The 23134-nt window shown below is 48.7% G+C and overlaps 1 protein-coding gene across 1 annotated transcript in view; it reads right to left on the reverse strand.

Moving 5' to 3' along the window:
* GPCPD1 (glycerophosphocholine phosphodiesterase 1) overlaps window positions 1–23134 on the reverse strand; it is a 941421-nt gene that overhangs the window by 769746 nt on the left and 148541 nt on the right. The window contains exon 4 of the mRNA XM_086927681.1: window positions 4433–4517. Coding sequence (XP_086783807.1) covers window positions 4433–4517 — 85 coding nt within the window. The remainder of the gene's footprint in view (window positions 1–4432; window positions 4518–23134) is intronic.

Here is a 23134-nt window from a genome sequence, read left to right on the forward strand (position 1 = left end):
TTTGACATAAAGATGGAGTGTCCGCAAGTCCAGAATGGGTCTGTACTTTGCTTTCTGGCCCTTCTTCTTGACCAGGAAGTATCTTGAATAAACTCCTTTCCCTCTTTGAGATAACGGTACCCTCTCGATGGCTGATTTTGTGAGAAGGGTGGCCACATCTTTTTTTAGGATTTTTAACTGATGACTCGATGTTGGCAGTGGAGGGATAGAAGGGGGTCGATGTTGAAAGCGAAGAGAGTAACCATTCTGAAGCATAGCTAACACCCAGCGATCTTTTGTAATGGCACGCCACTCTTCCATGTGATATGCGATGCTCCCCCTGACTGGAGCGGTCAACGGCTCTGGGAGAAGGAAGAACTTCTGGTTTGGATTGCGTCTTGTTGGAATGGTTGCCTTGACGCTGATTTCCTCCACCTCTGTATTGGGATTTTTGCTGCCCCTGTTGGTCTTGATTCTTTTGCCACTGAAGCGTTTGAACCCTCTGTTGGGAAGATCGCTTATTGTAGGGGCGGAACCTTTTACGGAATTCTTTTTTCTTTTCAAGCCCAACGGCCTTTAGAGTGTCCAATTCCGTTTTCATACGCTGCATTTCTTAATCAGTGTGTGAACCAAATAAAGATGATCCAGAGCAAGGCAGATTCATGATCCGGAACGGAGCTTCTGGCTTTAGGGCGGTAAGACGCAACCAACAAGACCTCCTTGCGCATACTCCGTGAGCATATCCATGCGCCGAAAGGGTAGCTCCGTCAGCTGCAGCGCTAATGATCTGATTGGAGACCTGTCTGCCCTCCGTAAGGATTTCATCAAAATCCCTGCGATCCTCTTGAGGGTGTTTCTCAATGAAGCGCTGTAGGGAACCCCACAGGGATCTATCATAGCGGCCAAATAGCGCTTCTGCATTGGATACCTTCAGCAGGGAGGCCGAGGTGCCGCATACCCTTCGTCCCAAGGAGTCTTGCTCTCCTTGTCTGGTGGCACAGTGGAGGAAGATGACACGGCATGGGTCTTTCTCGCCGCTGCGATAATTACTGAATCCGGGGGAGGGTCAGTTCTGAGAGGAAGAGTGGATCCTCCTCGGGCAAACGATATCTTTTGAGAATCCTCGCTGGAACGGATTTTATCATCACAGCATGAGGAATACGTCCATAACTGGTTCTATGATACCCGGAACCAAGGGAAGCAGAGGTTTGGCCGCTGTCTTGTGATGCAGTGCTTCGAAAATCACTGAAGACTTGGTCTGGCAAGCTGTCATGGGAATCCCCAGCTCAAGTGCCCCTCTGCCCAAAATGTCTTTGAAAATATCGTCCACTGAAGAGATTCAACAGTGGGCCGTCGGTAAGTGATGGAGAATAGTCTCTATGTGAGTGAGTAGAAGATGAGGAAGAAGTAGGAGATCTGTACTCCTTGACCTGGATCTCCATCTGCTTGAGCGCACAGAGGTGCTTGTTCGCTCTCTGGGCCTGGAAGGAGGTCTATCGTGATCCTCCTGCTGGATTAATCGAGCTGCTGTATCTTTGTCGGAGCCCAGTGATGTAATGGCCTGTACCATCTAGGTGACAACCTGATGGAAGGCCACTTCTGTCTTTCTCTCCTCTCAGGGGAACGTGCTGGAGGAGGAGATGGGTTCAACTCTTCATGCAGTAATCTTGCTGGTGAATGTCCTGACACTGCACTGTCAGAAGAATAGTTTACCACCTCCGGGGACATAGATGTTGATCCACGGTGACAGATATGAGAGCCTGAGCAGGATGACGATAGGCTCACTGGAGGAGAGGCCTCTCCTGAAGGGCACCTACAGAGAGATCTGGAGCGACTGATGCCTGTTGCCTTGACGGAGACTGCCCTGAAGAAAACCTCTCCTTTTTAGAAGGTGGGCTCGAGCATACAGGAGAACGTCCCTGTGACCTAGAACGCCTCTCCGACACCATTGCCACTTCCTTTCTCGACGTCTACTTGGAGATCTCTGCTTCGAAGTCGGCCGGTGATCCGGTAACGGAGTTCTCAAACTCAACGTCGTTCTTACAGGAGTCTTCTGCGTCGACGTTGAGTTATGCAGGGTCAACATATGCCTCGACGCTGAAGGTGGTGACAGGTGCCACGACGCCAAAGACTGATGAACCATGCTTTGCGGAGACCTATGACACTACGTCGAACGCCGTTGAGACGCAGACGGAGCAACCTGCTTTGACGCTAAACATCGGTGATGAGGCGTTGACGAAATGTGTCTCGACGTCGAACGCCGGTGCATAGACAGAGCGCTGTGCCTCGAAGCTGATCGCCGGTGCGTCGACGGAGCGCTGTGACTCGACGTCTATCGCTGTGGCGACGACGGAGTGATCAGCCTCGACGTCGTATGCACGCCTGGAAACGGGGGAGACCTGCCTCTCGAAGTTGAACGTTGCCTGGTTGACGTCAACGGAGGTACCCGAGTTCTCGACGTCGAAGTCTTCGCCGTCGTAGGATGATGAGCTGTCTTTGAAGTTTTCGTCAACACCGATCCCAACGCCGACGAAGAACAGGTCGGGACTTCTCTCGACGTTGATCGTGTTCTCCTCTTCTGCTGCCTTTTAGGAGACCTAACTCTTTCAGAGAGGCCATAAATCCGAATTCTCTCTGTCTTTGAGGGTTCTCCTTGAAAAGTTCTTACAGTGTTGACAGCTGTCTGAAGAATGTGTCTCAGGGAGACTGAGGATACACATAGGGTGTGTGTCAGTCCTGGCCTTCTTTTTGCCACAGGAGGGGCAAGGATTGAATAGGGAAGGCATTTTGACAAAAATAAACCTTTTTTGGAAAACAAAAAAGGCAGCACCAGCACTCTAAAGTCTAAAGATGTCAAGTGAAAGCGAAAAACTTGAAGAATATCAAGATATTTTTGACAGAAAGTCAAAAAGGTAGGAGCTGTAAAACCAGGACCTTGACTGAAGGAGCCGGAAAGAACAACTGACGTAACTGTCACCCCTGAGGGATGATGGGAAGCCAGGGGTCATGGCTGCCTTAAAGGCACTGTGCCAGTTTTTGTTGAAAATTCTTTCATTTTCTATGCTATTGTTTTAAAATGCAGCCTGTGGGCTAACAATGTGTAGTTTATTTGCAATTTTCATGATGTACGAGTGCTTTGCTCATTAAAACACACAGTTCAAGTGCTATTTGACCGAATGTGTGTTTTATATGCTTGCAAATACAGTCTCTTTATGGGTATTTACATTGTTTAGCCTCAGTTTTGGGGCTGCATTGGTGTGAGAAAAAATATATGTACATACATATATGTGGAGCTAGATATATGTGGTTTCCATATATAATTTTTATATTATTTTCGGGGTCATCGCACTTGGGCGGTAATATTCAGTGCTTATGACATCCCATATTCTAACCTCAAGGGTGAATTTGTCTGTTAAGGGTAGAAAAGAATGAGGTAAATAATAATGCTACATACTTATAAAGGTGTTAATTTCATGTCTGATTAATGAGATCAAATTAATTACCATCTTACAAGTAAGTTGTGTGGCATCAGGACGACAATAGTTAGTTGGGCTGGCCAAACTATCCTTCCTGATGCTACTGAAACGTAGCTGAATGTATAATAGAGCCTACACTTAATTCCTGCCATGGTACTTCGCTCAAGTTTAGTTTAAGAGCGGAAGGAGGTAGCATCTTATAGTATTTATGCTCCCAGAACTAAGATGGGCTCATTGATACTTTTGCATTGGCAATAGTGCCAAAATAATATATTGTCTAATCGAGTTCAATGATCCTAAAAAAAGATACATGTATGACCCATATGAACCAGTCTTAGGAAATTAATTCTGCGAAGGACTATCCTTATAGTCAAAGAAGTATTTTATTTTTTTTAAAGGTTGAGACGTGGGTAAGTGATTCAGAATGTAGGGCTTAGTGCGAGTTGTATAAACTTTACAGAACATTTACTAATCCCATCCCCTGGGTCTATGTAACTACAAGAAGGTTGTCCATTTGCAAGATTAAATTTATGATGTTTTTAACCAACCAGTCAGGAAAGAACGTGTGGTTATGACTCAAGTCGACAACACTGGTAGCCATGGAGATTAGGGAACTGAGAGGCGAGTTAGTCTGATGGAGAAAATGGTAGGCTGACAATTAAGGTGTTTGTAGCCTGCAGCGCATTTTCAACTGTGAAGTTATAGTTTGCGGTCAATTTGCTTAATATAATAATGTTCCAGAAGTTGAAACTATAAGGGAACCTGAAAAATATACAAAACAGCCAACTTTTCTGAAACAACTACAAACTATTTATTGATTGTATTTCCAATTTTGCACTAGACCACTGACTGCCATGAGTAAATGGAGTGTCAGGACCAGATTTAGACGCTACTAAACTCAAATTTTTAGTACTTTAAAGAAGTCCGACTTTGTGAAGAACAAACTAAACATTCTCATTGCAAACAAACGACCATACCTTAGATTCTAATAAACTTCCTTTAAAATACCGGTACAGCACTGGAGTACACCTGGAAGCAGGGATAGATGTTCGCCATAGAGTACTGTGGAACAAAATACAGAGTTAGCCCTTTTAACAGACTGTCATTTAAATCATACTTTAAACATTTTGAGCAAGCTTCTACAAAGATACTCAGGAGCAGTCATAAAATATTCTTTACTGTTTACAGCCGTACAAACATGAAATTGAAAACCGTGCCTGTAATTAGCCACAGTGCCTCTTCAGCAGTGTATGGAGGCTGCTTTAAAAGGGGCCCTCTGAGCATCATAGGTATCCTCATTGAAGTCAAACTTAGAAAATTCCCCTCCAGAAGACAGACACTTTCATTTTGGCAGTCATTCTTTATTGCATTTTCATTTTAAGCATGAATTGCAAGCGAGGATTAACACACACTGTAATACAAAGACAGACTGCAACTTACAAAACACATGCTACAACTGGAGAGCTGTCAATAATAGCTGGATACAAAGCGTTCAATTAGGCTTAGAAACAAATGCAAAATGGTATACAAATAACCTAGAATGGCCAGTCCTGGGCCAGTTTCATTACCTGTGGAATGAACAAATGCAAATAAAGGAACCCTGATCATAAGAGAAACAAAGAACAATCTGACAATTAAGGCATGTTAGAGCACTGTGGGGTCCAGTCTGAGCCGGTGCTCCCATTCACGGTTCATAAGAGGGGTCTGCTCTTTGGATGGCACTTCTGTGGTTCAAAGAAGTGCTCCAGGAAAAGAGACAGCGGTGTAGAGTGGATAGAGACAACGAAAAGTCATAGTGTCTCGTGGAGAAATAGAAATCATATTTCCTTGAAAATATCCAGTTGGTCTTTAGACTTGTAGTTAATAGATGATCTGTTCGTGGGACGTAGCACCTACCATGTCAAACATCCAATCCCGGTGTTTAGTTGGTAGCCGCTGTGTAAAAATATCTCAAAATGGCCATGGTGGCCACCAAAAGTACTGTGCCTATCCAGTGTTTGGTGTGTCAGGTGGTCCAGTATGTCTTGGAGCAAAATCAGCTCTGGGAAGAGTCACATTCAAATAACTGGCAATGTTCATGATGCCTTTGACTTGGGCCCAGTACAATAGAAGCGAACTGCAGGAATAAATGAGGTGCATGATGTCCCCTTTGGGAGTGTGTACAACAACAACAACAACAACAAGCAGAGTTGGGAGCTAGGTTTGACCTTCACAGTCTAAATGGGGGCCAATGCCACTCCTATGGGAGTTTGAAAAAACTCTGTTTTAGTCGCGCCTCACAGATCTCCCTGTAATAACCATCTTGGAACTCATTGTCCAGCCTGCCGCACCATTTTATTGCACGAACGACTAGAGTGGCCGCAAATGATGTTCGCCCAGTAATGTTTAGTATAAGTCGGAAACAACCCTTGTGTAGAAGTAGAGTGAAGCAAATAGTCATATCGGGATCGGGAGATGAAGTCTGGCACTAGGCAGAGTGAGACAGATACAGGTATTGCCACTGTTCCCAGTGGCTAGACAGAATTAATCTTGCAGGGAAAGAAGTCATTTAAAAGGCCCATTCTGTAGCAGGTGGGCCACCTTGAGGATGCCTTTGTTAGAACTGGTCTGTAGCAAAATTACCCTTTCTGCATGGTTACCGGGTGCAAATCAGCATCTGGCTTCCAATGTTTCTCAAAAGGGTATCTACGTTGCACAAAGAGGCTGCAGGCTCGGCCAAGGAGTCTGGTTGAAGGGGACCACCAGCTGGACAGGTAAGCTGGGATTTCGAGGGTGGTCTGGGCACCGTTGTTCAGGCTCCCCAAGGCCAGGTGGCTGAGGATGCTGGGGTACATTTTGGTGTCTGATTTTCTTTGTCGGAGACAGTTGTAGTCCGAAGGGCCCTTCGTGTAGAAGCTGCAGGTGACATCTTGGAGTCCAGAAAAGGTCAGCCATTGATTGAGTCGAGGTCTGCCAACTGGACCACTGGGGGGGACTTCACTGAACAAATAAGCCACTCGGGCTGGGGGCATCGGTGCAGAGTGGGCAGGGGTCACGGACTCGGAGTTTTTAAATTTGGAGTTTTCTGAACAGGGCCTCTGTACTCAGGATATCTCTTTGTTGAAGTGTGGCAGTCATCCTGGGGTTCTTGGAAGTCGCTGGCCACAACACAGGCATAGTTGTGGGAGATTAGGATCTGCTTACTATGGTTACCCCCACTTTTTGCTGGTGTTTCACTGTTTTACGACTTTAGTCTGGCTGGGGCCCTGCTATTCAGGACCCAAGACTAGCCTAGCCGATTCCTCTCTAAAATGAATGAATGTACTTTAGGTACACTCCAGATTGGTTACTGGGTTACCCGTGTGAGTACCTAGTATATGGTACCTTAGGTACCAAGGGCATAGGTACCCCAGAGGCCTACCAGGGGCTGAAGCATGTATAATGTCACCCCTGGGAAGCCTTCCTAAATGGCACCACAGGTACCTCAGCCTAGGTAAGGTGATGTATGCACCCCTTACTGAGATATAGGCTACCTATATCTACCTTTAATCACTGACACACATGAACCTATAAGTCACTCCTATGGCAGACCTTCTCAATCTTGAAGGCAGAGTGCTTGGTTTTGTGGGGGAGGGTGCCCATGCATGAGCTGGGCCCTCTGCAGCTTTCAGAGACTATTCTCTGAGGCTGTTCTGTTATGCAGACAGACCATATACTCTTAAGTGCATTATAACCTTGCGGTAAATGCTAACTTTGGCATGGCTGTATGGAAACATATCGTGTTTGGTGTCAAACATTTTGGAATCCCCCGCAAGTTCTGGTCTAACCGGTAATAGTTTAAAAGAGCACTGGCATCACAAAATGGATGCCACACCCACAGACACGGGTCTGACCTGCTGCTGCTGGACGAAACTCCCGCAGGGAAGGCCTGGACAATAGGTTTCCTGTCACAGGGAGGTGTAACCACCTCCCAAACAGACTTGGTGGGTGCATTCATAGAATGCTTTTCAGACAGTGCTGGGGGCACACTTGGTGTCCCTGTGCATACCCCAGTTCAAACTAGTTGCAGGGGCACTCCGCTCCTGCTCTGGCACGAAACTGGACAAAGGGAAAGGGGTGTAACCACCCCTCTCCCCGGACCCTCCCATAGGTTGGTCCCCAGAGAGTGTCCAACCCCCTAACTTAGTATAAGTATGGGACCCCAGTCCTTAGGATTTCAGATTACTCCTGGACGAAACTCTGCAACATATATCCTGGAACTTCGACATTCTACACGACTAGAAGACGGTAGAATCTCCCTTGGGGTCAAGCAGTGACTCACCTGTTCAAACAGGCACCAAAGAAGCATCTTGCCGGTCTGCATTTCCGAGGCTGCCGCCGGACCCCAAAGGATTTGCGACTCAGGACACTGAATTCCAGACTTCTCAGAGGCGGACACGAGATCCCAGCAAAGCGGAGACCCGCAGCCCTCACGAGTGACATGGGACCGGAACTCCGGGACACCGTGAACATTTGCAAGTGCATCAACTTCCCGAGCTTTCCCAAAGTTGTGCATTGGGCGACTTGTAGTCTAAGCCCCGAGCACCATCTGAACCGAAGATTGTGTGCCTACATTCCACGAGTGTTCCGTGAGCCCGCTTCTAGCATTTCTGCTAGAGGCCCCTTCGTGATCCCTGGCCCGTCGACTGGTGGGTCCCAACAAAGGTAACTTTACTTTCCTTTGGGCTTCCCTGATTGCTGCAGATGTGCCCCGACTCCCTACCAAGAGGTGAGTCCCTCACACTTTGCTGGTCTGCCTTAAAGCCAATCTTTGTTTTCTTCGTGGGTTGCTGTTGACAACGCTTGTTCGGTCCAATACGGAAACCGACACTGCAGCCCTCAACATCATTCGTGGGACAGCTCAAATCCAGCTCCTGGTCGTCCTAGACACCTCCTGGTCCTCGTGGCTGAAGAGTCAAGCTTCACCATCTTCACCTGAAATCACCTGACATCTGTGGGTATCTTCTCATCGCCTTCCTGGTCACTGGCAGTGACCCTGACTCTGTCCCCTCTGCTTAAAGGTTCTTCACATCTCCGATCCACCCGGTTATTCGTGGCTGTGTTAAGACACTGCACGCATCCCCCGTGGGTCCCTTGTGTCACTACCTTGGTTGTTTCCTGGTGGCCCCAGTGGTTCTAAAGGCTCTAGGCCTGGTCTCTAGGTCAGTCATGGTTTTTATAGCACTTTCTTAATAAATGGTTTGGTACGCCCTAGGGCTCAATGTATATTGTGCTAATTTACTGTGGCTAAACAAGTTTACTGAATGTACTTTTGCCTCTAGCTTCATAAAGAAAGTAGAGGGATGTGTTTAGAATATATATATATATATATATATATATATATATATATACGATTCACAGTCCTGCTCCGTTTTCTACAAAAGGACAAGAATTCCGTAAGCAACCAACGGAACCCACAGGTACAGACCACTCCACAGCGCAAGAAGTAACTTCAAAGGTGGTTTATTTTCACGCAATCGCCAGCATGACGCGTTTCAGTCACTACACGGTGACCTTGATCACATGCCAGACAGAACCAATGAAAGTGCATATATAGGGTGCATAATTAACACAAAAAAGGGGCGTGTACATTAATAGAAACTGTGAAAACACGTGAATTGTAGTTCATCCAGATTAGAAAACGGACCCATATTTACAAATGTTAAAAATTATTATATACAATTTGAATAACAAATGCACAAGTGTAATACATTACCATAATTCTAAAAAATAATTTTTTCATGTTTACAAGCTGCAGTTTTGCTAAATTCATAACTTCTTTATATACAGCGTAATATACATTTTTATATCGATATTGAATCCCGGGTCTACAGGATGACAGTGCAAATCAACATGTACCAATAATGTTGCCCTTTAAAGTGCTAGTGCTAACTGATTCTGACCCTTAAGTGCAAACCCACGTGCAAAGTGTAAAGTGCCAAGTGCAATTTCAGCCAAAATAAGAGGCAGATCCCTGCGCCTTAAGTAACTCATATGTTAGTGGCTGAAATATTAAAAGAAAAAAACGGGGAAGCTTGGGGGGAGGGCTCAAGAAAGACCATGTTACGCCATTTAGGAGGTTTACATGTTATGGAACCATTATTTTGAACTACCTATAACCCTTTACACAAAGTGTAAATGCATAGACTTAAGGACAAGGATCCCAAATTGTATTGAAAACGTATTCCATGGGACCCAAAATTAGGACATAGTGCCCTTATTATCACCCCATTAAGATACAATATGCTGTAAACTGGACAATGCAACCCAGAACGGCACAGTCACACCACCTCATAAATTCATCTATCACCTGTTTGTGTTAGGCTATCGGTGATCTCAGAGCGGGGCAAGTTAATGCAAACATATACTTATACATATACACACACACAGTGTGGTTCTCCTTTCATTTGGTCATTCATGAGATTATAGACTGGTAAAACAAGCGGCTTTACATTCCTTCAAGACTTAGCCTGAAGGCTGCTCTCCACAGCTGCCACTAGGATAGCTTTCTGTATAGGCTGTCCTTAAACCTACAATCAATAAGGGTTGTTTGGTCTGGTGCAATGTGTCCTCTAGAATAGTAGACAGCATATGCCAGGCCAACTTCTCACATTGGTGTGCAGCGTGTGAGATTCCAGCTTGCCATTGTTCTATCAGATAATCTCAAGTCATTGATCATTTGAAAACCACTAAAGATACCAGAGGTATATATATATATATATATATATATATATATATATATATAATACAAATATAAATACAGTAAGTTCTACTAAACTTAGAGTTGTGTGTTAAGGGCTTAAGCACACCCTTTCTACAACTCAAGAGAGTTTAGTAGGTAAACAACTAGAGTAGGTAGAACATACACCACACCTCACTAGTTAGGTCCTCAAGACCAGGAATCAGTGGACACCTGTAGGAGAGTAGGGTCTGCAATCCTATGATCACCCGGACTTTTTGCTTTTGTTTCACTGGTTTACGACTTTCTCGGGCTGTGGGCCTGCCAATCAGACCCACAGCCTAGCTGTTCTCTCGCTAAATTGATATGTGTACCTTAGGTGCATTACCCAATTGGAACTGGGCCACCATGTCAGACCCTGTAACTCAGGGCATCGGTGTACCCAGGGCCTACCAGGGGCTGAAGCATGTATTATGCCACCCCTGGATGGCCATCTAAATCTGACACAACTGGCTGCACGACAGCTGGGGCCACGTGGCGTACTCGCCCGTTGCTGTAGGTGTAGTATCCCTATACCGAACCTTAAAATGGACACCCGAGTTCCTCTCAGTCACTCCTATGGCAGGCCTTGACAATCCTGAAGGCAGAGTGCATGGAACCGTGTGAATTGGGCTCTGGCACGAGCCGAGCCCGGTTGCAGCTTGCGGAACCAAGACCCAATGGCTGTTCCATGATAACGCGTATCATATCGGTAACTTCGGTATCGCGTTATCAAGACATGTCGAGTAAGGTGTCATACGAATCGGGCTGCTGCCCCCTCACCAATACTGGCGACGAGGTTAGCATTCCGCCCTTCTAGAGGGACACGACATGTACGTAACTGTGAACCCCGGTTAAAGTTAACTGAAGCCTCAGCTCCACAAAATGGACGCTGCCACCACAGACACAAGTCTGACCTCCTGCTGCTGGGAGTCCTTCCAGCGAGGAGAGCTTGGACAAAGGGTTTCCTGTCAAGGGCGGTGTTCGCACCGTCCCAGACAGGGTTTGTGTATTCTGGGTAGGTAGGGCTTGCAAGAAGGTGACTGCGGAGTGGCACCCCGGTGCTCACTACGCATCTGCCGGCTAGAACCAGTTCCAGGGGCGCGCAGCCCCTGACCTGGGGAAAGTCCAGCAGGGGGAGAGGGGCGTAACTACCCCCCTTCCTGGTCCCACCCTTAGGGCAGGACCTAGTCATGTACCCACCCCTTTCTTTAGGATAAAGGCCGGAGCGGGGACCCTTCCAAATTAGATCATCTTTGAATCAAGAATACTTTCTACGAAAGGACTTCGAGACTCTTCTCAAGATTTCTCCCTTGTGGCTAAGGAGTAGTCACCCTGCATCCGCAGGCACCATCTAAGAACTCTGCGGTTTGCTGCAAGTCCTTCCTCAAGGATCCGACGGCCCAGCTCGACGAGAACCGGCTTCCCTGGCACCTCTGACCTCTACCCACGTCGTCAGCTCAGCTGAGATCTGTGGGTGCGACGAGACCGAGGGACCGGCCATCATCAAAACCTGCACGCTTTCTTAATCAGCACGACCATCAAAGCAATTCTCTGGTGAGTGCTCTGGGGTCCGAGAAGCCCCGACCCTGAGTAGCTCCAGCACCGAAGTGCAGTCTCCCAGCATCTCCACGATCTGCGTGGGGCCCTTCTGCTCGCTGCTCAGCACGTTGTCTGGTCACTAGCCGCTGGCTTGTGTCCTTCTTTGACGACATCCGACAACCAACGCTGCTGGTCTGGTTGCTCCAGATCGGCCCTTGCTCCCTTTTACGAGAGGAGCACCCCGGACCCTCCTGGTCCACTCAAGACGCCATTTTAGGCCCACCACGTGGCCCTGAAATCTGCCAAGGCTTGGTGCCCCAATCCTGGGCCCAGCGACGCCGACAGCATCAACCTTCGTGGGACAGCTCGCACCTCCATCATGGTCGCCGACAACGCCTCCTGGTCCGTGAGACTGCAGAGCCTAGCGTCGCCCACTCACCTAGTCGAGGTGACGGCCATCCGGTGCCTTCCTGGTACCCTCCGACTACTGGCTAGTAGTACGAACTTGGTCCCCTCTGCTTTCAGGTATCAACGATCACTGATCCAGGCTTGGATCTCTACGAACTATTCATCACTGGTCGCCGGCCAGCAACTCCTTTTCTTCCGGCTCCTGGCTCGTCAGCGAAGACCCCGACGCCTGTAAGACTTGTGCAGCCGCAGCCCTCGTGGCTAGGTAACTTCGGCATTTCGGTGCCTGCATAGCCTCCTTACTCTAGGGTCCCGAGTCCCTCGCTTCCGACTTGCCTTATCGGGTCCGCCCGAGACCACTAAACTTTCCGTGCCCTCGGGCACTTGTTTTAATTGTGCACTTGAAGTATTTTCTAAGAGCTTTTGTTCTGTGCTTAGTACCCTGTCCTCATAAAGAGTACAGGGCTGTTGTGATTCTAATAAATATAGTGTTTATTTTCATAACACTTGTGTGGTGTCCTTTCACTTGGTGTTCAAGGGGTATGTGATGGTATTACAGCTGGCTTAACACGCCCTCTAGAGTTTAGCCCGAAGACTGCTCGTATCCACGCTACTAGGATAGCTGGTCTAAGGTTGACTTACAACCAATCACCATAAGGGTCGTTTGGAACGATACATAGTGGTCGCTACAATAGCGAACGCTGCATATCGGGCCAACTTCTCACATTGGTGAGCAGAGGTTGGGATTTGAGCTTGCTGTTGTTTTACCACGCGTATCCTAAGAATATCGTGTGAAAGATCACATAAGTACTCCAGGTACATATAACTTAGCTTAGAATACTCTGAGTTCTACTGAACCAGCTGTTGTAGCTCCTCAAGGCTTAGCACACCTTGGCTACAACTCTTAGCAAGGGATCAGTAGGTAAACCCATAGTGTAGGTAGGTGCATCACTTACACCACACTAGAAGCAGCATGTCAGACAAAGGAGGAAACTCTGAGTCTCCCCCTGTGTCAGTCGACCTTCCACAGGTCACCTCCAGATATGCTGCACTTAGCTTCCAAGAGATGCGACAGATCTGTATATCTCGGAAGTTAAAACAGGGTGCAAACCCTACCATTCCGTTTCTGATTGGTCTCTTGGAGACTTATGATGCAAGGAGGGCGGGTAACACCGACCCTTCTCATCCAGAAGTGGATATGCCCCCCCTCGAGGGAACCACAGGTGACCCTGACCTTATCCATCTCTCCGCAGACGGTGAAGAGGAGGACGAGGAGCCAGAGACATCTGGGGACGAGGCAGACAAAGGTCCAGTCATAGTTAGTCAGCTAACTCAGGACAACTTAAGCCGGCACGAGATTGGTACTAGGGGACCCCTGGGCCCTCTCTCGGGCCAGCTTAACATTGGGAACGGACGAGTTAGGTCTCTGTCGAGAGGCTCTAACAGATCCGCTCGAACCAATGGCTCTCGAGGTTCTGCTCGAAGAGGGATGACATCACCTCAGAGGAGAATGTACGAAGCAAAGGAGAGGGAAGTCAATCTGCGGATCGAGAGGGAAGAACTTGCCCTAGCCAAAGAGACTCGCCTTTGCTCGAGAGCAGGAGTTGAGTGGGACAATTCCCACTGGTGGCAGCATTCCCCCACGGGAACCCAGGAGTTTAGACACTAAGCACCTGAATAAGATAGTGCCCCCCTTTAAGCAAGGGGAAGACATCCACAAATGGATTACTGCTTTGGAGCGGGCCTGCACTGTACAGTGCATCCCCCAGAGTCAGTGGGCAGCTATCTTGTGGCTCTCCTTTGACGGTAAAGGTAGAGAAGCTCCTCACTACTAGAGTCGAGGACGCTAACAATTACCAGATCCTGAAGAACACACTGATTGATGGGTTCGGCCTAACCACTGAGCAGTACAGGTTGCTGTTCAGGGATACCCAGAAAACTCAGTCTCAGGACTGGTCTGATTTCGTTGATTGTGCCACTAAGGCTTTGGAGGGCTGGTTGCTGGGCAGTAAGGTTACTGATTACACAGGATTGTATAATTTGATCATGCGAGAACAGATTTTAAACAATTGTCAGAACCAGTTGTTGCATCAGCACCTTGTCGACTCGGATCTGACCTCTCCCCAAGAATTGGGAAAGAAGGCAGACAGATGGGTCAGAACAAGGGTTAAGCAAAACCAGGGCCAGAACCAGGGTGGTCAGAAGAAAGCAGACCAGAAGGGTAAAGATTCGAAAGGGGAACAAACTGACCAGAAGTCTTCGACAGGTCCCCAACAACCCAAAGAGGGGGGTGGGGGGGTCAGGCTTCCCAGAAAAAGAAGAATCAGGAAGGCCAATCGAAAAGGTGGTGCCAATACTGTAAAAGTAAAACTCGCTGGTTTAGTGAGTGCACCAAGAAAGGAGGGCAGACTCCTACTACTGCAGCCCCTAAGGCACCTGTGCCCCCTAGTACAGCCAGCAGTAGTAGTGCGCCTCCCAAGGGACTAGTTGGGTTAACCTTGGGTTCTGAGGGGTGTGACAGCTTAGCTGGTACGCTCACTCAGGCTGTCCTTGTCTGTACAGGGGATGTGGATATATCCCCTGATGTCAGTCCCAATACTTTGGGCAAATAGCGACAGACGCCTTTAATAAATGGAAGAATGGCTCAGGCCTATAGGGACACTTGTGCCAGCGTCACCATGGTGACGCCTAACTTTGTGGACCCTGGACAGATCATGCCAGGTACAGATTTCCTGGTGACCAATGCCAGCAACGTCACTACCAGTCATAGTATGGCGATAGTTGCTTTCTCCTGGGGAGGGGTAAATGGCCAGAAAAAGGTTGTTGTTAGTTCAGACCTCCCAGTGGATTGTTTGTTGGGCAATGATTTGGAGTCATCACAATGGTCAGAAGTGGAGCAACGGACTCACATGGAGATGTTAGGCTTGCCAGCACACGTGTTTGCTGTGACCAGGTCACAGGTCAGACGATGCCCCACTGAACCGGTGCTGGATCCTAGAACAACGGACCAGACACCACCCAAGAAGAAGAGCAGTCGGGTTAAGGCTTTGCCTTCCCCCTTGCCCCAGGTCGAGGATCAGGTCTCAGAGGAGGCTGACCTCCAGGAATTGCGGGAAACTGAACCTAAAGAACTCGAACTTGATCAAGTTGAGTTTCTGGGCTCAGGGGGACCCACACAAGAGGACCTGGGGAAGGACCAGTTAGACTGCCCTTCTCTTGAACCCCTCAGACAGCAGGCTGCTGCTGAGGCTGCTGGGAACGCCACAGGTACCCACAAGGTATACTGGGAAGATGGACTCCTGTACACTGAGGCAAGAGACCCCAAGCCTGGCATGACCAGGAGGCTGGTCGTCCCCTTGTCTCAGCGTGGTTTCCTCCTTACCTTGGCCCACGAGATTCCCTTAGCAGGACACTTAGGCCAGACGAAGACGTGGGACAGGCTTGTCTCGCACTTTCACTGGCCTCACATGAACGAAGATACCAAGGAGTTTTGCCGCTCCTGTGTCACTTGCCAAGCCAGTGGTAAGTCAGGTGGCACGACAAAGGCCCCCCTTATACCAATGCCTGTGGTGGGGGTGCCATTTGAACGGGTGGGGATTGACATTGTCGGTCCCATGGAACCACCAACAGCATCAGGGCACAAGTTTATACTGGTGGTAGTGGATCACGCCACCAGGTATCCTGAAGCTATTCCCCTTAGGACCACTACAGCGCCTGTTGTGGCAAGAGCCCTAGTTGGAGTATTCTCCAGAGTGGGCTTCCCTAAGGAGGTCGTCTCCGACAGAGGTGCAAACTTTATGTTGAGCTACTTAACTGCTATGTGGAAGGAATGTGGTGTCAACTACAAGTTCACTACACCCTATCATCCACAATGCAATGGGCTTGTTGAGAGATTCAACAGGACCCTGAAAGGGATGATTCATGGACTACCTGAAAAGCTTCGGCGTAGATGGGACGTCCTGATCCCCTGCCTTTTATTCGCTTACAGAGAGGTCCCACAGAAGGGGGTTAGCTACAGCCCTTTTGAACTTTTGTACGGGCATCCTGTAAGAGGACCCCTGTGTTTGGTGAAGGAAGGATGGGAGAGACCTCTCAAAAAGCCTGCAACCAACATAGTGGACTATGTGCTTGGTCTCCGCTCACGGATGGCTGAATACATGGAGAAGGCATCCGAAAACCTTAAGGCCAGCCAAGAACTCCAAAAAGCTTGGCATGACCAAAAGGCTGTCTTGACTGTTTACCAGCCCGGACAGAAGGTGTGGGTGTTGGAGCCAGTGGCCCCAGCAGCACTCAAGGACAAATGGTCCGGGCCCTACACCATCCTGGAGAAAAAGGGAGAGGTCACCTACCTGGTCGACCTGGGAACTCCCCGGAGCCCCCACAGGGTGCTCCATGTCAACAGGCTCAAGGCATATGTCGACAGGAAGGACATGAGTTTGCTCATGGCCATAGATGAGGGACAGGAGGAGGAGAGTGACCCTCTCCCCGACCTGCTCACTCAGAATCCTGACGATGGGTCGGTAGATGGTGTTGTCTTTTGTGGCAGCCTCTCCGAACATCAACAGGAGGATTGTAAACAGGTTCTTCAATCCTTCCGACATATGTTCTCTCTAACACCCAGTCAGACCAATTGGTGTACCCATGAGGTTGACACTGGTGACAGCTTGCCCGTCAAGAGTAAAATCTACCAGCAGCCTGATCACGTTAGAGACTGCATCAAGAGTGAAGTGCAGAAAATGTTGGAGCTGGGAGTCATTGAACCCTCGGATAGCCTTTGGGCTAGTCCCGTAGTTCTAGTGCCGAAACCTCACACCCCGGGCGGTAAGAAAGAGATGAGGTTCTGCGTAGACTACAGGGGTCTCAATGCAGTCACTAAGACTGACGCCCACCCAATACCAAGGGCAGACGAGCTTATCGATAGATTGGCTTCGGCCAACTACTTAAGTACGTTTGACCTGACAGCTGGGTATTGGCAAATCAGGTTAGCTGAGGACGCCAAGCCTAAGACCGCATTTTCTACCCCTGGTGGGCATTATCAGTTTGTGGTGATGCCCTTTGGTTTGAAAAATGCACCTGCCACCTTCCAACGGTTGTTGAATCACGTTCTCACCGGGCTGGATGACTTCTGTGCGGCGTATCTTGACGATATTGCTGTCTTTAGCTCCACCTGGGAGGATCACCTGGTCCACCTGCGGAAAGTGTTAGAGGCTCTGCAAGCAGCAGGCCTCACTATCAAGGCTACCAAGTGCCAGATAGGGCAGACACAGGTTGTATACTTGGGCCACCTCGTCGGTGGAGGCCAAGTTCAACCACTGGAGAGCAAGATACAGTCAATCAGGGACTGGGCTCCTCCAACCACCCAGACTCGGGTTCGAGCTTTCTTGGGCCTGACTGGTTACTACCGGAAGTTCGTCAGGAATTACGGATCGATTATGACTCCTCTCAATGAACTGACGAGTAAGAAAATGCCAAAAAAGGTTCAGTGGACAGCGAGCTGTCAAAAAGCATTCGGTGACCTAAAAGAGGCCATGTGCACGGCACCTATCCTCAAGAGTCCAGACTACTCCAAACCATTCATTGTCCAAACAGATGCTTCTGAGTTGGGTGTGGGAGCTGTTCTATCTCAACTGAATTTTGATGGTAATGACCAGCCCATTGCTTTTATAAGCAGACGGCTGACCCCCAGAGAGAAAAATTGGTCAGCTATAGAGAGGGAGGCCTTCGCTGTGGTGTGGGCCCTGAAGAAACTGAGGCCATACTTTTTTGGCACTCATTTCAAGATTCAGACCGACCATAAGCCCCTCCTATGGCTAAATCAGATGAAGGGTGAAAACCCCAAACTGCTTAGGTGGTCCATTTCCCTACAGGGGATGGACTTCACAGTGGAGCATAGACCTGGCACTGATCATGGCAATGCAGATGGGCTCTCCAGGTATTTCCACTTAGAACAAGAAGACTCACCTGGTCAAGGTTAGCTTATTGTCCCAACGTTTGGGGGGGGGGGGGTCATGTAGGAGAGTAGGGTCTGCAATCCTATGATCACCCGGACTTTTTGCTTTTGTTTCACTGGTTTACGACTTTCTCGGGCTGTGGGCCTGCCAATCAGACCCACAGCTTAGCTGTTCTCTCGCTAAATTGATATGTGTACCTTAGGTGCATTACCCAATTGGAACTGGGCCACCCTGTCAGACCCTGTAACTCAGGGCATCGGTGTACCCAGGGCCTACCAGGGGCTGAAGCATGTCGTATGCCACCCCTGGATGGACATCTAAATCTGACACAACTGGCTGCACGACAGCTGGGGCCACGTGGCGTACTCGCCCGTTGCTGTAGGTGTAGTATCCCTATACCTAACCTTAAAATGGACACCCGAGTTCCTCTCAGTCACTCCTATGGCAGGCCTTGACAATCCTGAAGGCAGAGTGCATGGAACCGTGTGAATTGGGCTCTGGCACGAGCCGAGCCCGGTTGCAGCTTGCGGAACCAAGACCCAATGGCTGTTCCATGATAACGCGTATCATATCGGTAACTTCGGTATCGCGTTATCAAGACATGTCGAGTAAGGTGTCATACGAATCGGGCTGCTGCCCCCTCACCAATACTGGCGACGAGGTTAGCATTCCGCCCTTCTAGAGGGACACGACATGTACGTAACTGTGAACCCCGGTTAAAGTTAACTGAAGCCTCAGCTCCACAAAATGGACGCTGCCACCACAGACACAAGTCTGACCTCCTGCTGCTGGGAGTCCTTCCAGCGAGGAGAGCTTGGACAAAGGGTTTCCTGTCAAGGGCGGTGTTCGCACCGTCCCAGACAGGGTTTGTGTATTTTGGGTAGGTAGGGCTTTGCAAGAAGGTGACTGCGGAGTGGCACCCCGGTGCTCACTACGCATCTGCCGGCTACAACCAGTTCCAGGGGCGCGCAGCCCCTGACCTGGGGAAAGTCCAGCAGGGGGAGAGGGGTGTAACTACCCCCCTTCCTGGTCCCACCCTTAGGGCAGGACCTAGTCATGTACCCACCCCTTTCTTTAGGATAAAGGCCGGAGCGGGGACCCTTCCAAATTAGATCATCTTTGAATCAAGAATACTTTCTACGAAAGGACTTCGAGACTCTTCTCAAGATTTCTCCCTTGTGGCTAAGGAGTAGTCACCCTGCATCCGCAGGCACCATCTAAGAACTCTGCGGTTTGCTGCAAGTCCTTCCTCAAGGATCCGACGGCCCAGCTCGACGAGAACCGGCTTCCCTGGCACCTCTGACCTCTACCCACGTCGTCAGCTCAGCTGAGATCTGTGGGTGCGACGAGACCTCGAGGGACCGGCCATCATCAAAACCTGCACGCTTTCTTAATCAGCACGACCATCAAAGCAATTCTCTGGTGAGTGCTCTGGGGTCCGAGAAGCCCCGACCCTGAGTAGCTCCAGCACCGAAGTGCAGTCTCCCAGCATCTCCACGATCTGCGTGGAGCCCTTCTGCTCGCTGCTCAGCACGTTGTCTGGTCACTAGCCGCTGGCTTGTGCCCTTCTTTGACGACATCCGACAGCCAACGCTGCTGGTCTGGTTGCTCCAGATCGGCCCTTGCTCCCTTTTTCGAGAGGAGCACCCCGGACCCTCCTGGTCCACTCAAGACGCCATTTTAGGCCCACCACGTGGCCCTGAAATCTGCCAAGGCTTTTTGCCCCAATCCTGGGCCCAGCGACGCCGACAGCATCAACCTTCGTGGGACAGCTCGCACCTCCATCCTGGTCGCCGACAACGCCTCCTGGTCCGTGAGACTGCAGAGCCTAGCGTCGCCCACTCACCTAGTCGAGGTGACGGCCATCCGGTGCCTTCCTGGTACCCTCTGACTACTGGCTAGTAGTACGAACTTGGTCCCCTCTGCTTTCAGGTATCAACGATCACTGATCCAGGCTTGGATCTCTACGAACTATTCATCACTGGTCGCCGGCCAGCAACCCCTTTTCTTCCGGCTCCTGGCTCGTCAGCGAAGACCCCCGACGCCTGTAAGACTTGTGCAGCCGCAGCCCTCGTGGCTAGGTAACTTCGGCATTTCGGTGCCTGCATAGCCTCCTTACTCTAGGGTCCCGAGTCCCTCGCTTCCGACTTGCCTTATCGGGTCCGCCCGAGACCACTAAACTTTCCGTGCCCTCGGGCACTTGTTTTAATTGTGCACTTGAAGTATTTTCTAAGAGCTTTTGTTCTGTGATTAGTACCCTGTCCTCATAAAGAGTACAGGGCTGTTGTGATTCTAATAAATATACTGTTTATTTTCATAACACTTGTGTGGTGCCCTTTCACTTGGTGTTCAAGGGGTATGTGATGGTATTACAGCTGGCTTAACACGCCCTCTAGAGTTTAGCCCGAAGACTGCTCGTATCCACGCTACTAGGATAGCTGGTCTAAGGTTGACTTACAACCAATCACCATAAGGGTCGTTTGGAACGATACACAGTGGTCGCTAGAATAGCGAACGCTGCATATCGGGCCAACTTCTCACATTGGTGGCAGCGGTGGGATTTGAGCTTGCTGTTTTACCACGCGTATCCTAAGAATATCTTGTGAAAGATCACATAAGTACTCCAGGTACATATAACTTAGCTTAGAATACTCTGAGTTCTACTGAACCAGCTGTTGTAGCTCCTCAAGGCTTAGCACACCTTGGCTACAACTCTTAGCAAGGGATCAGTAGGTAAACCCATAGTGTAGGTAGGTGCATCACTTACACCACACTAGAAGCAGCATGTCAGACAAAGGAGGAAACTCTGAGTCTCCCCTTTGTCAGTCGACCTTCCACAGGTCACCTCCAGATATGCTGCACTTAGCTTCCAAGAGATGCGACAGATCTGTACATCTCGGAAGTTAAAACAGGGTGCAAACCCTACCATTCCGTTTCGGATTGGTCTCTTGGAGACTTATGATGCAAGGAGGGCGGGTAACACCGACCCTTCTCATCCAGAAGTGGATATGCCCCCCCTCGAGGGAACCACAGGTGACCCTGACCTTATCGCCCGCACAGCCGTCAATATCCCAATACATAACAAACATCAACAGACCAGGTCTCACTCCTATACAAACTCCTACGCACAAAATCCTCCAATCTGAACTCTAAGACAATTGAATACTGGGGAAATCAAAAGAAACATACACTGGACGAACAAGAACTGGCAACACTGTGGACCTCTGCCTCACGTAACAGAATCTCCCCGGTTCTCTCGCAGACAAACGTCTGGCTGCTACACAAGGCCTTTTTGGACCCTGGCATGATTACACTCGCTAAGTCTCAGGGACAACGAGCTATACTGGAACTGTAGCAAGTAAAAAGGGGACCTAGCACACCTTATCTACCAATGCCCAACTCTCAAAACCTACTGGGAGGAAATCTTTGGGTTTATAAACAGGGTACTGGGCTGTACATAAACAACTGAATTTTCCTCCCTCTCCACCGCATTTATGACCGCAGAACTAAGATCAGAGCACGATAAGGACCTACTTGACTTGCTGCTGACAGCAGCGGTGAAAATGGTCCTAGCCATCTGGAAAGACACAAGTAAGACCTCAAACAAAGGCTGGTTCAACTGGATCACGCACCTTAGAGGTGCTGACAATATCACACTACAAAACTCACCCGGGAAACCAGCAACCAAGGAGATGTGGAAGTCACTCGACACATACCTAGACTTCTACGAACACCCATGAAAACCTGTCTCGTCCAGGCGACACCCCACCACCCCACCCCTTCCCCCCCCTTTTCAGGGTGGTTAAAAGAATGAAATATGGCCCTACAGATTAGTTGGACTGATGTGTCTCTCTATCTCGCCATATGCAAGCCAGGGATGTGGCGGCAGGCCACGCATTTATAAGTCTCACAACTACAGAACATTCCATGTGTCTTCTTTCACCCCCTTCTCTCCTGCTTATCCTTTCTTTCTATCACCTTTTATTTTTTCTTCTTTCTCTTATTCTCTATAAACCACGTCAGGTGGGGTTAGCTAAGCATATGTTTCGAAGTGACTGTTAATGTTGTACAGACTACGATTGGCTAACCTTGTAACAGAAATGCTAATGTCTTGACTATAAAAGTAATAATAAAATACTTTGAAATAAAAAAATTAAAAAAGCAACTATCAACCATTGACAAAGCCAATAGTCCTGACTTGTAGGTAGGATTGTTGTATTAAATATCAGGATGCAATGACAGAAACAGCAAAATACAAGTCGGGCCGCACACTATGCTAAACACAGATATTTAGCTTACGTGTTTTAAGCCACACCCTTAATTACATTAGCCACCCCCCTTTGAGAGACCCCCAGTTTTTTTATTCCACTTAAAGCCCTGCCTTCATCTCTCTTTACTTAAAATTTACAAAGAAATTGTAAATATCACTGAACAGGCCGAGGGTTGCTCTGGCTAGGATGCGCGACCCCCAATCCTACTTCAAAGGGGCACGAGGCGAAGTATTACTTTCCATATTTTCAAGTGACTGCTTTTCTTCAGCCACAAGCCACCTTCAGTGTAATAGGAGTGAGCTTTCATTCACGACCCTCCACTTCTAGACGCACTCTTGGGTGACCCACGATGAATGCACCAATCCCACTTTTCACAAAAGATGTGGGGGGGGAAGGAAAGCTTGCATGGAAAGTCAGTTTCAGTGAAAAGGCAAAAGGGGAGACTTATGTTTTTGACAAATTTCTCCAATTGTCTAACCCTTGGCACTTTTCGTATTGCACTGTCTATATCACCGTCTCCAGAATGTAACTTTACAAAGCACCAGCACCTGGCTATTGAAACCACAAACATTTCAGAAAAAGAAAACCTACAACCATACTCTCTACAGACTTGTACCTAGAATCTGGAATGCCCTGCCCCCAGGAATCAGAATGAACCCTTCAAGCACTTCCTTCAAAAAAGAAGTTAAACTGCTTTTAATGAACAAATCCCTACCCAACCCCAATACTTGATTAAGATCACCAAAGAGGACTTGCACCGGATTTTAAGGA

Source organism: Lissotriton vulgaris, chromosome 6 (assembly GCF_964263255.1).
Source record: "Lissotriton vulgaris chromosome 6, aLisVul1.2, whole genome shotgun sequence".
Taxonomy (NCBI): Eukaryota; Metazoa; Chordata; class Amphibia; order Caudata; family Salamandridae; genus Lissotriton; species Lissotriton vulgaris.